A 12,888-nucleotide genomic window follows, 5' to 3' on the forward strand; every position below is an offset into this window, starting at 1 on the left:
GCTGGAGAATGTTCATTTTGAGGAAGTGAAATGAACGTTATCCAGCAGCAAGGGCTGCCTGGAAATGAGCTCTGGAGAGCTCCCGGTGGCCCCTACCAACCCAAAATTGTTTTTTGGGGGGGTGATTTTTATTAGTGATGTCTCACTGACCAGTACCCAATGCCTCGTGGACCAGTGGTTGAGAAACACTGCTATAGTGGATCATATTTGGCTAAATGGAAGGCATTTTCGCATTGGTGGGAGGGATAGTTTCTCTAGTCTTATGACAGGGGAAAGATTAATGAAAGTTAGGTTAAGGTACAAATTCTGATGGATTTTACTATTGCCTGTCTGAGTGCTACTGAATTTTATTTATTTTGTTATTTAACATTTTTGTATACCACCCAAAATGCAAGTCTCTGGGCGGTTTACAACAAAACAATAAAAACAACAGATAAAAAGATTAAAACATTACAACGGTTAAAATTAAACATTAAAACTATTACAAACAGAATTAAAACAATATCTGATTAAAAGCCTGAGTAAACAAATGTGTCTTGACTACCTTTTTAAAATTTGGAAGAGATGGTGAGGCTCGTATTTCAGCAGGAAGTGTGTTCCAAAGCTTTGGGGCAGCAATGGAGAATGCCTGTCCCTGGGTAGTGACCAGACGAGCCGGTGGCAACTGCAGACGAACCTCTCCAGATGATCTCAATGGGTAGTGTGGTTCATAGCGAAGAAAGTGTTCTCTTAAATACCCAGGGCCCTTTCCTTTCCCAGGAAGGAATACCCAGGGCCCTTACCCAGAGAAACTTTCCTTTCACTATCTCTGCAACTGGTCCAAATAGATTAGGGAGTTCAAAAGCCTACTTGCACCTCAAACGTTCACATGTCCACCATCTTGAATCAGGGTGGATGGCATTACAAATTACGCCCTTGAGCCATCCTTATGTGTCTCCAGAACTGTTGCAAATTTTGTTTTAATTGGTTAGGAGGTTCACGTTAGCCCATTTGCACCTCAAACGTTTATGCATCTGCCATCTTGAATCAGGGTGGATGACAGTGTTCCCTGTAACAGGGACTCCCAGATGCCATTGACCACAACTCCCATAATCCCCAGCAAAAGGCCATTACTACTATTACTACTTCTATGAATATTTATATACCGCTCTTCAACCAAAGTTCTCAAAGTGGCTTACATAGAAAAATTAATAATACATAAATAAGATGGTCCCCTGTCCCCAAAGGGCTCACAGTCTAAAATGAAACATAATACTGACCCCAGCATCAGCCACTGGAGGAATGCTGTGCTGGGGCTGAATAGGGCCATTACAGCTGAGGATGCTGGAGCTGCACTCAACATCACCCGGGAATCCCTGTCACAGGGAACACTGGAGAATAACATCAAAAACTATGCCGTTGAGGTGTCCCTACAAGTGTACCATATTTGGTTCATATTGGTCCATGCATTGTGAAGTTGTTAGTGGAGGGCACACACACTATCTAATATGCCAGGTGATCTCATAAACTTACTTTCCTTAAGGAAAGTAGTCTAAAAACAGTAGGGGAACTAGTTCAGTGGTGGATCATCTGACTTCCATGCAGGTTGTCCCAGGTTCAACCCCTGGCATCTCCAAGCAGGGCTGGGAAAGACTTCTGCCTGAAACCCTGGAAAAGTAGACAGTGCTGAACTGGAAGGACCAAGGATCTGACTCAGTATAAGGCAACTTCCTATGTAACCTACTGGGAAGGATTATAGTTCAGTAGTAGAGCATGTGCTCTAGAGAATCAAATATCTAGACATATATGTCCCAGATGCAAGTCCTGACTACTGATTTTGGTGTATGTTCTTTACAAGAGGGAGAAAAAACAAAGCTTTTGTGGCTTCATTTTTCATAACGGACATCGGGAAAGTTTACTGTGCTTATTGTCACGGCTGCAGTACTCAACCCCAAAACAGCAGCCAGAATTAAAGAAAGCACGTAACGTTTCGTATTACACAAAACATTTTTTTATTTCTTACAATCACATTCCAGAGCACTGAAAAATTAAATTCTCTCTGCTGCATTGTTCTCTGTCATTGTGTTAAAAGTAGTAGTGGATGAATTGGGAAGAGAGTCTGTGAGAGTTAAATCACAAACTGATCCTGATTGATTGTGACAAAAGCATTTTTAAGGGCTTTGTTCCATGACTATGCAGGAAGGGCTGGTAGAGGCAACTTCATCTATATCAAATCATCTTTTGAAACCCAAATGAATTAAACTATTCCAGGAAGATAAATAATATCCTGGTGAATTCAAGTTACCTTAGAATCAATGTTCAGAGTGAAAAATATTATATTTGTGGAGAAATATTGGCCTGCCTGGTTCTTTTCATTCTTGGAAACAATATCCTGAGTCATTCATGTGCTTCCAGAAGTTTCATTTGTAACCTTAAACATATCCATAGGCAGGGAAGGCCATATTTACACTGGGTAAGCATAGTATTTTGGAATTAAATATAAAATTGTGCCTAATAAAGAAAATCCTAAGCATTATTTTGCTAGCATGTGAAATTAAGGATATTGTGCAATGGTTTGCACAATCTGGTAAGTCTCCTGACACCATCTTTTCATCTCATTGCATTGCATTGCATTTATTTATTTATTTATTTAAATATTCTCCCCCCCCCCAAACTTGCAACTCTGGGCTGTTTGCAATTAAAACAATTTAAGGCATCAAATCAATTAACAATTAAAATCATTTAAAACATTAAAAACATTTAAAACGTAGTATTAAAAATTGTAAAACTATAATAAATTTAATTAAAAGCCTGGGTGAATAAATGTGTCTTCAGTGCCTTATTAAAAGTTGCCAGAGATGGGGAGGCTCTTATTTCAACAGGAAGTGCATTCCAAAGTCCAAAACCATTTGCGTTTTTCTCCTTGCATGATGTTTGCAAATAAGTAGAGAATGATCTCCCTTGGACATAGATAATACCATCTCAAATATGTTTTTTTCCATCTTAGACACATAATTGTAGTGTGTGGTGAAGAATTAATTGGAGTGAACAGTTTCCTGATTCCAAGTGAAGCAGTGGGTATTCCTTCCCTCTTTGTTCCACTGACATTCTAGTTGATTATCATCCAGTTTCTTCAACATGATTACATGGATGCAGCTGACAAAAGGGTGTATTTTCTATTTTCTAAACACATATTTTGTTACTTGGAAGATTAAAACATTACTAGCCGACCCACACAGAGCATCTGTGCACTCTTTGAGGCGGGCTTTCCCCCCTTCCCCCTGCCCCATTCTCTCCTGCCCTCCCTCCCCCTCCTGCCCCACTCCCTCCTGCCCTCCCTCCCCCTCCTGCCCCACTCCCTCCTGCCCTCCCTCCCCCTCCTGCCCCACTCTCTCTTGCCCTCCCCCTCCCCTCACTGAATTCTTTACCTCTGCTGCCACAGGCCTTACTGGGCATTGGGCGGCCAAAAAGGGCCCCGTCACCACTGCTCCTCCTCCTGGGTGGTGAACAGGGAAGTTTCGCTGCCCGGTTCCCTCCCGCCCCGGCCCCCTGCCGCCGCCTGGCTTCCGGGGGTGGGGCGGGCCTGCCGCTGGGCCAAGTACCAGCTCCATGGCCCGCTGCTTGCCTCCGCAGTACACTCCCCCATCTTGTGCCCCAGTCTGCTCCCCCAGCCTTCTGCCCTAGTCCGCTCCCCCCCAAGCCTTCTACCCCAGTCCCCTCCCCCCAAGCCTTCTGCCCCAACTTGCTCCCTCCTCCGTTTCCCGCTCTTTATTTCTCTCTTTTTTGCTCTCTCATTCATGCTCCCCCCCCCCATGCTTTTTAGCCTGCTTGTGTTTTCCCCGCTGGCCGTTGCTGCCTCCTCCTTCCTCCAGTCCTCAGTGTCGGACTCGGGCTGCCAAGCGTTCAGCCGGCTCCTTCCTGCATGGCCCTTCCTCTAGCGAGCATCTTCCGAAGTGGCCAGCCATTTGTCTCTGCCCAGCCAGGCTCCACCGCTTTCTCTCCCCGCAGCTTCTCCCCTCCCTTCTGCCCCAGTCCGTTCAGTTCTCCTCTCCGCTTGCCCGCTTTCCTTCTTTTCCTTTCCTCCCTAAGCAGCCACTTCCCTACACCGCCAACCGCTGCCCAGCCAATCCGGCGCCTCCGCTGCCCAGCCAATCCGCTGTGTTGGCAGGACGCATCCCCACAGAGGCACGTCTGCGAGAATTGATATAATAGATACTGCAGGTCCACATATACAGTTATATCAAAGCCATGAAGATTTTTTGTGGTGAGAAAAAAATAGAATAGTGATGTAAAAGTCTCTGAGACATTGCACACAGTTTCCATCCAGATTCTCTTCTGTAACCTGTCTTCATACTGGGATTATTTGGAGCAATATGCTGCATTGGCTGGTTTGGGGCATTTCTAGGCTCAATCTCAGGGAAACAGCTTGACATATTATTCCTTGTAGATGGTTGAACATGCTGTCAAAGAAGACTTTCTTGCTTGTTTTTTCTAAACATGTTCTGAGTTAAGAAAAAATGCATGGCTGTGGCTTTGCGCAACATATTTTCTAGTTTTGTTAAAAATGGTGCTGTGAGCTATATGTAGCCCTAGCTATATGCATTCATGGTTACTTAGAAGTAAATTCTAGTTAGTTCAATGGTAGATGTGAGGACAGTAGCAGCCTTCACATACTCTGTAATCTATGTCTAACTTTGGATCCAAAGTATTTGATTAACACTTTGAAGAGAGGGTCAGAATATAGGTGGCAGTGTTCTCAAAAACAATTGCTGTTGTATACCTGTGTATAAGCTGTACCACTTAAGATTAAAAGTGGGGACTCTGCATGATTGAGTGATGCTCAGTACATGTAGAAAACCCATAGGAAGTTAGATGTCAAGGAGAAGGCTCTGAACTATTAAGAGTTTTGTATAAATTATAATAATCTATATAGTTATCACAATCTATTTGTTTTTGGTTTTTTGTTTGTTTGTTTGATTGATTGATTTATATATATACCACCCTTCCAAAAATGGCTCAGGGCAGTTCACATGGAATCATGAAGTGCTCAAATATGAAAATAAGGGGTTGAGAATGACACTTGTATATTGAGGGATGGAATATGCCAGGGGATATAAACAATAGCAGATAGTCTGTTGGTCCAATATTGGGGGGGGGGGATCCAAAGACAGATGTAGGACTGCTATTTGTTAGATACAGACCTTGATTTTGTGACCTGTTACTGAGCCCTAATAATAAACAAACTTTCAAGTCCTCCAGAACAAGGAGACTAACACTTATTAGTCCTTTCAAATGTCCTTTGTGACATTTTATTTGGTCCTAATTAAAATATCAATATATTACTACTTCTGGATATCTTTAGTAGGCACACGTGGCTATATGCAATTTTTGTGTGTGTTAGAGAATACCAAGTCCAAGAGAGGGATTCTAGAGTACTGTGTTCAGTTCTGGGCACCACAAATTAAGAAGGCTGTACACAAGCCAAAATGGGTTCAGAGGAGGGCAACAAAGATGGTTAGTAGTCTGGAAAACAAGCCCTGTGAGGAAAGGTTGAAGGAGCTGGATATGTTTAATTTGGATAAGAGAAGATTGAAGAAGGTCATGATAGCTATGGGTGTGCAAACTGGCTCGATTCAAACTGGGTTCGATGTCGAACAGGCCCAGTTTTACCTGTTGTAGCTTGAACCGCCCTGGCCCTCCAAAAAGTGGGGCCTGTCTGAGTTTGGCAAAGGGAATCCAGTAAGGATTCCCCTTTACAAGCATCGGGGGAGCCCTAAGAGGTTGAAAAGGGGCAGGCAGGAGGTCACCTTCCGTGCCGGCGGCACGGCTTCTAAGCGGTGGTAGGCTGGCCTGTGCTGGTGGGGGGAGCCCTGGAGGGGCCTAGGTGAGTCACCGCTGCCAAGGAGGTGCGCTGCAATGGCAGCACGTATGGTGACTTCCTGCCAGGGTTGAGTGTGGTCACTTGACAGCTAGACCCCTTTTTTGTTTAGGCTTGTATTGGAATGTATAAAATGAATGTGTGAGAGACGGAGGGCAGGATCTGCCCCCCACTGACCTATATACATTGATTTAAATGCCTTGACAGGACCTGGCAGTGATTTTTACTATTTTTCAAGTGGGGGCCGCTTTGGCAAAAAAAACCCAAAACCTTACATGTAAGAGCCTTTTCCCACTGTGTTGATCTCTGCACAGTCCTGCACTTTTCTCAGTACTAGGAGGGCCTTTAAGAGAGATGGTGCCTTTGCTTAAGAGCTCTGTGGGGAAAGCACTGGGACGGGTAACACTTCCCAACACTCTGTGTTCACCTTCCAAGACGATGCAGGGGCTCAAGATGACTTCATGTCCCTCAAACTAGGAGCCCACCCAGCTCTGGGCTAAGTGCAGCATTCCAGGGTGAGAATGGTCATCTTCCCATGGTGCCTGGGGACTGTGCAGAGTGTTTAGCTTTGGCTGAAGCTTCCCATAGACAATTAGTCAGGGAGCTGCACTTAGGATTCATGCGAGCTGCCACTGGCTCCCAGGCCTTAAAATGAAGAACACAGATCTATGGCATTTTAAGATGCATAATCAATGCATATTCTGTAAGGCTGTGTCAGACAATAGACTTTTCAGGAAGTTAAGCACTATCATTGCTCTGGTGCATTTGTCTCATGTTCTCTGGTCAAACTTCTTGCTGGTTTTCATGCTGCTTCAGACTGTACCCAAGAGAAAAGCTGAAACCAGCTCCTAAAAATAGTAGCAGTGTTGCTGCACTAAATGAGTGTACATCTTGGTGTGCCTGTTGTGGGCATTTATAACACCTAAGCAAAATTAGCATTACCCTACTCCCTCCAATAAGCCACCTAATGGTGCAGTGGGAAAATGACTTGACTAGCAAGCCAGAGGTTGCTGGTTCAAATCCATGCTGGTATGTTTCCCAAACTATGGAGAAACACTTATATCGGGCAGCAGCGATATAGGAAGATGCCGAAAGGCATCATCTCATACTGCGTGGGAGATGGCAATGGTAAATTCCTCCTATATTCTACCAAAGATAACTATAGGGCTCTGTGGTTGCCAGGGTTGACACCGACTCAACAGCACACTTTACCTTTACTTCCTCCAATACCTAGAATAGTTAGAAAACCATTTTAAATGTGTGTTGATTTTTTTTAGCATGTGAAAGAATGAGTGTTTATCTTCTTAAATGTTCTTCTAGCCCTGTGCTGCTCCATATCAGTGTCCTACAACTTATATTTTTGTATCTATTTTTCTTTAGATACTGTAGTGTACATCTTTTGAGCAAACCAAATGAGCGAACCATATTTATTCTCGTACCACTGTTATTTCCCTCCCCCTCAAAACAAAACTACTTGCATGTTGACTCCTTAAAATCCCGAACAAAGAGTACTCTTTGTTTTGTGCAAACCATTGATGGATGGGAGTGCAAAATCATTGTTCTGAACAGACAAAAAATGCTGATTCCCTCCCGCTGACCCACATTTGTGGCATAATTCCACCAAGCATTTGTTAATGTTGCTTCACCTGGTTGGTTTCTTTAGAAATGAAACCATCAGGGAAATGTGGCATGTGAATGCCCCAGTACTTTGCATAGTCAGATTGGCTTTAATTCTTGCACACAGATTAGTTTTCCAGACCACCAGTCCAGAAGTTCCAGCATGATAGCAAAGTGAAACTAACAACTTGTTTCTACAAGCTTTAAATACCTTTTTCTTCTCAAAACTGTGTGCTATGAATGGATCCATCTGAGTGTTGTACTTTTGAGAATCTTTCTTCAACAAAAGTGGTAAACTATTAACTATCTGTTCTTAATATTAATAATAATAATAATCATCAGCATCTTTATTTGTTAGCCACCCCATAATAAATTGTTCTCTGGGCAGCTTACAATACAACATTAAAACATGAGAGAAACACACAGCACATTAAATCATAACAGAATTTTTTTAAGTGTGTGTGGCGGGGAGAAAATACAAAATTCAATACAAAACAATTTAAAAGACTTTTTAAATAAATCCATTAAAATCAGATCAAAATTTAAATTTAATCTTGACTTTAATCGTGACTTTAATCTGACCTGATAATTGTAAATATACCAACAATTATAGAAATGAAGTTAGGAATATGACATCCATTGTCAATTTTATTAAGCCATCATACTTTTTAAAAAAAGAAATATTTGTTTCTTAGAACTTTGAACTTTGTACAACCAGTTTAGCTCTTTTTAGATATCCAGAAGTTAGCATTTTAAATTTTTGAAAGTGTATTTTTACTGTTAAATTTTACTTTAGAAGAAAATAGTTTTGATTTTGAAATAAAGAGGGCTTGTTTGTACCATGTCTTTCCTGGGAAGTATAAGCCTTTTTCTTTTTTTTAAATGAAAGAGTTAATCCATTGGGTGGAATGGCACTTGCTACAGCCTAACCATCTAATTACATATTTGATGCTACCTACTTCAAAACCTTTGGATTTAGTTGCTGAGGCAACTTAAGTAGAATAGTCTTGGCAATACAGGTGGCTCTTGTTATCCTCAGAAGTTCTGTTCCCACTAATTTCCAGAGATAATGATACCTTGAGGTAATGGGAATTGTGGGATTAGGTTCCTGGAGGCTAAAAAACATCTTTAAAAGGCAGAAATGATAGAAATAAAGTGCTTAAAGTGTCTAGTTGTCCAACAATGCCCCCCAATGCTGCCAACATTCTGCAAAAAATTGCAGGAATTTTATTTTTAAACAGAAGAGCCGCAAAATGGCTCCATTTAGCAAAATGGTGGCCAGAAATAACCTCGAAGGTAATTTCCGGCCACCCTGAAACTGCAGACATGCAAATATCTACTATTTAAAAAAGTGTGTATACCAAGGTCGGGTCTCCATTGCCCAACCGCGGATACACAAAACCATGGGTGTCAGGACTGCGGGTGACGAGGGCCACCTGTATTTGTTCCTCCACTAAACATCCTTGGAGAGCCAGTGCACCATGATGATGAGTGAGACTAGGAGATTTAGATTCAAATCCCTGCTCAGCTTGGCAAGTTCATTGGGTGACTTACCTTTAGTAAGTTGCACAGTCTCATTCTAAACTTTTCTGTGAGTTTGAATTGGGATGTTGCCAAATATGCTGCCCTGAGCTCTTTGAGGAAAAGGTGGGATATAAATACGATTATAAATAAGCTGCGTATTCATTCAAAACCAGTTTGCACAAACATGTTTATCACATTGGTAAGTGCAATTATTACATGATAGCTGTGAAATGACTGTAACACATCAGCTGTTACTGATAGTGTTTTTCTCATGTGAACGCAGTGCTCTTAAATGGAGGTGTTGATGATCTCATTGTCATGCCTAATATCAGTTGAGCATGAAAATGTACCGTTGTTTATTATAATAGCAAGAAATGGATATCTGTACTCAGAGTAGATTTTGGTTGAACATTAGGAGGAACATTTTAAGAGTATGAGCAGTTTGACAGTGAAACCAATTGCCTGGAGGAGTGGGCTCTTTAAGCAGAGGCTGGACAGCCATCTGTTGGAAGTGCTCTAGCTCTGAATCATCTACATTGAGCAAGGAGTTGGCCTACAAGGCCCTCTTGACCTCTCTATGATTTATGGATCCTTGTCCAATGCCATGATATCCACCTGTGAATCCTTGTTCAGCCTGTACTCTTCAAATGCTGGGGGTGCCTTTCTGAACGTACTTTGAAAACTTTGGAAAGATTTGTGTAGGTTTTGGTGAAGTGAATTAAAGGATATGGGAGTACTGGCTTACAGGGTCTGTAAAAGACAGGGGGGTTGTGGGTAAGTGCTACACATTTTTGGTCTCTTTGGCACATATTAGCCAATGGTTTTCAAGCTGTTTGGAGCACAGAAGTAAGGACTACTAGATGGCACTGATTGTTGATGTTTTTCTATTAGTCCATTTGCACACTTATTGAGCTGGGTAGTATAATTTGAACAGCATAACGACCTGTACGATAATGTATAGTTTCTAAGCCATATTTGGAGGGATCAGTAGGTCATCTGGAAGAGCTGTTAAGGAGGCACTGAATGGTGTTGAGGAATGGTTTCAGGCAGATGATCTATAAAACTTCATGGTAGTATTTGCTCCGTAGTGTACAAAATCTTGCTGTCAAATTGAGAATGTAATTGTATGGATCAGGTTTCATTTTAAAATGTTCTCATGTTTCATTTCCATTTTTTAAAAAATAACATTAGAGCCTCTATTAATCGGATTGATTTCAATGGGACATTTCAATGTATTTGAACCAGTTCCACTTATTTAAATGGAGCCTAAAAATACTTAATTTTGACTGAATCAGAATTGGTCCAATTCTGTTTGATAGTTCTGATTAGTGATGAACTACATGGCTTTCTGACACACAAACATGATGTTCTCACAGTTGTTGTTGTTGTTGTTAATTCAATTTCTATACTGCCCTTCCAAAATGGCTCAGGGCGGTTTACACAGAGAAATAATAAAGAAATAGGATGGCTCCCTGTCCCCAAAGGGCTCACATTCTAAAAAAACCAAGATAGACACCAGCAACAGTCACGGGAGGTACTGTGCTGGGGCTGGATAGGGCCAGTTACTCTCCCCCTGCTAAATAAAGAGAATCACCATGGTAAAAGGTGCCTCTTTGCCCAGTTAGGAGGGGATGATTATTGTGCCAGATGACTCCTGTTCAGCTAAAGACAGAGTGAAGCAAAGTGGGCAGAAACAGATTTCCTAGTTTGTTCAGACCAGTGAACAAAACCTGACCCATGATATTTTAATAGAGGTCAGGGAGTATCACGTGACCTGCTCTGGCCTATTGGTGCAAGGACCTTATGTAGCTAGTACAGCTGCTCTTACTGCAATTTCTTCCTTTGGTAGTGCTGAACAGGCTGAATACCTGTTCCACATCCATCAGGTCCACCACTTCAAGACCTGCTGTGGGTGTGATAACTTGAAATTACAACATTTGGAGGAAACCTAATGTGGCAGAAGAGACCTCCGTGGCAGACCAGTTTGTATTTATTTAATCATGTTGTTCCGATACATGTCATTGTGATGTTGAATCCACTACTGGTACAGTTTCTTAAAGGAAAGAAGCTGCTATCAGAGACTAATCTAAAGCCAAAAAAAATGCTTTCTGCCTTCTGCAGCAAAGAACTTCGAACAAATATATTTGTTACATCTCTTTAAAATGCTTTTTATCAGTGGGGACATAATCAGGATTTTTATTGTATTTTGTTCTGCTTCCGAAAGATGGGGGCTGCTTTGTGAACAAAGCAAAAATGTTCCTTTGTTATGTATAAATAGTGTAATACTTATTCATCCTGCTTTCCCCAGGACATTCTCAGAACTTCGCATTTCTAGAGCTTCATCGGCTGATACTGGGGAATATACATGCAAAGCAAGCAACAGGTTCGGAAATGACAGCACCAAAGCTCAGGTTATCATTGCAGATGCCAATGGTAAGCCATATTAATTATTTAACTAGAATTGTTTGCACAAGTAGAAGATGTGCTTGCAACTATTGCTGAAAAAATCATATAGGTGCATTTGCGTGATGGTGTAATAAAACAAAACTGAAATGGGTCAGTTCAGATGCCATGGGAACCTCAATGAAATTTAACAGAAGTTTACAAATAAACAAAAAACAGTGCTGCAATTGGCAGTCTCTGCATATTTCTCTTAACCATGATTTGTGAATAGCTTGCATCCCCATCTATGCATTCCAAGTTGTGGAATGCAAGGAGTTGCATTCCACAGCTCTTCTGGGCTAGTGTCTCAGCACATGGCAGCCATTTGAGGGATAAGGCAAAGAAACAAACTATGTGCATTAAGATACAACGCAGAACTAAGATTAAGCTACACAAGCCAACTTCAAACCTAGCATTTGGATTTTGCTTAGATGGCTTTAAATGAACCATCCCAATAAACCATGGTTTAAAACCAATAAAGCATGATATAACCAATCAAGGTTATATTAAATAAACCAGGATTCTGCATGGTGTCTGAATGGGCTCTGTGACAATTAAGGGTATATCTATTTTAATATAGGTACAAAAAGGCAAGCCCCAAACATGAGTAATTTGATCAAGTTTGTGTTGAGAATTCCCCCCCCCCCCAAATGCATCAAACCAACTGTCAACTTTGTGTTTATGTAGAGTATACACACATAGATGTTGGGATTACTTGTGAACAATATACCTTTTAACCTGTCTTGCTCTACAGATAAGTAAATGTAACTCTGAACAGTATTTGTGTGTTTCTCATTTCCCAGTGCAGAGTTGATCTGTCAGAGTTGACAGCATGAACCTCTTATTTTCATATGCTCCAAGTTGGCTTCTTAACCATATACCCATCTTTCTGAGTGATTTCTGGCCAGATAGAAACTTTGACTTCTCTCTTATATGCATTGGGATATTTGTCCAGTTTGCTGCTCTCATTAGATGAATAATTCATAATACAGGTTATATGGAGGACATAGGGAGTTGTTAAAAACAAAAAGTTTTTACAAAAAACAAAAAGGCTTGTTAAATAACTCTTGTGCAGTCTAACTTAGATTTCTGATTCTGAAGAACAGAAAATGGAACCAAATATGGATCTTAAGAAACATGTATGTTTCAAGATGTGTTCTGCTTTACTTATCTAAGCAGATATACACATTTCTGCTTACTCCATCAGTTTTCATAATCTTTATACCAGCACTTTTTCTGGTTACAAACCCCATGATGTTGCTATATTGTTTCCTGGACATTCTATGGACTAATTCAGATAAGTTGCCAGTAGCACTCTGCATTAAAGCTTAGTAAAAGGAAATTTTGGTGTTGTAAATAAACTATGAATTAATTTAACTCTTAGAAATGTTGAATTTTTCAAAGCTTTTGCTCAGTCACAGAAGGCATATACCGTGCTGAAGGGAAAA

General features: G+C 41.1%; 1 protein-coding gene across 13 annotated transcripts in view; it reads left to right on the forward strand.

Annotated features, from left to right (window-relative positions):
• NRG1 (neuregulin 1) overlaps positions 1-12,888 on the forward strand; it is an 811,186-nt gene that overhangs the window by 625,196 nt on the left and 173,102 nt on the right. For all 13 annotated transcript variants that reach the window (XM_053292174.1, XM_053292172.1, XM_053292175.1 and 10 more), the window contains one exon: positions 11,307-11,431. In XM_053292174.1, the coding sequence (XP_053148149.1) occupies positions 11,307-11,431 (125 nt within the window). The remainder of the gene's footprint in view (positions 1-11,306; positions 11,432-12,888) is intronic.

This window comes from Hemicordylus capensis, chromosome 2 (genome assembly GCF_027244095.1).
Source record: "Hemicordylus capensis ecotype Gifberg chromosome 2, rHemCap1.1.pri, whole genome shotgun sequence".
Classification (NCBI taxonomy): domain Eukaryota; kingdom Metazoa; phylum Chordata; class Lepidosauria; order Squamata; family Cordylidae; genus Hemicordylus; species Hemicordylus capensis.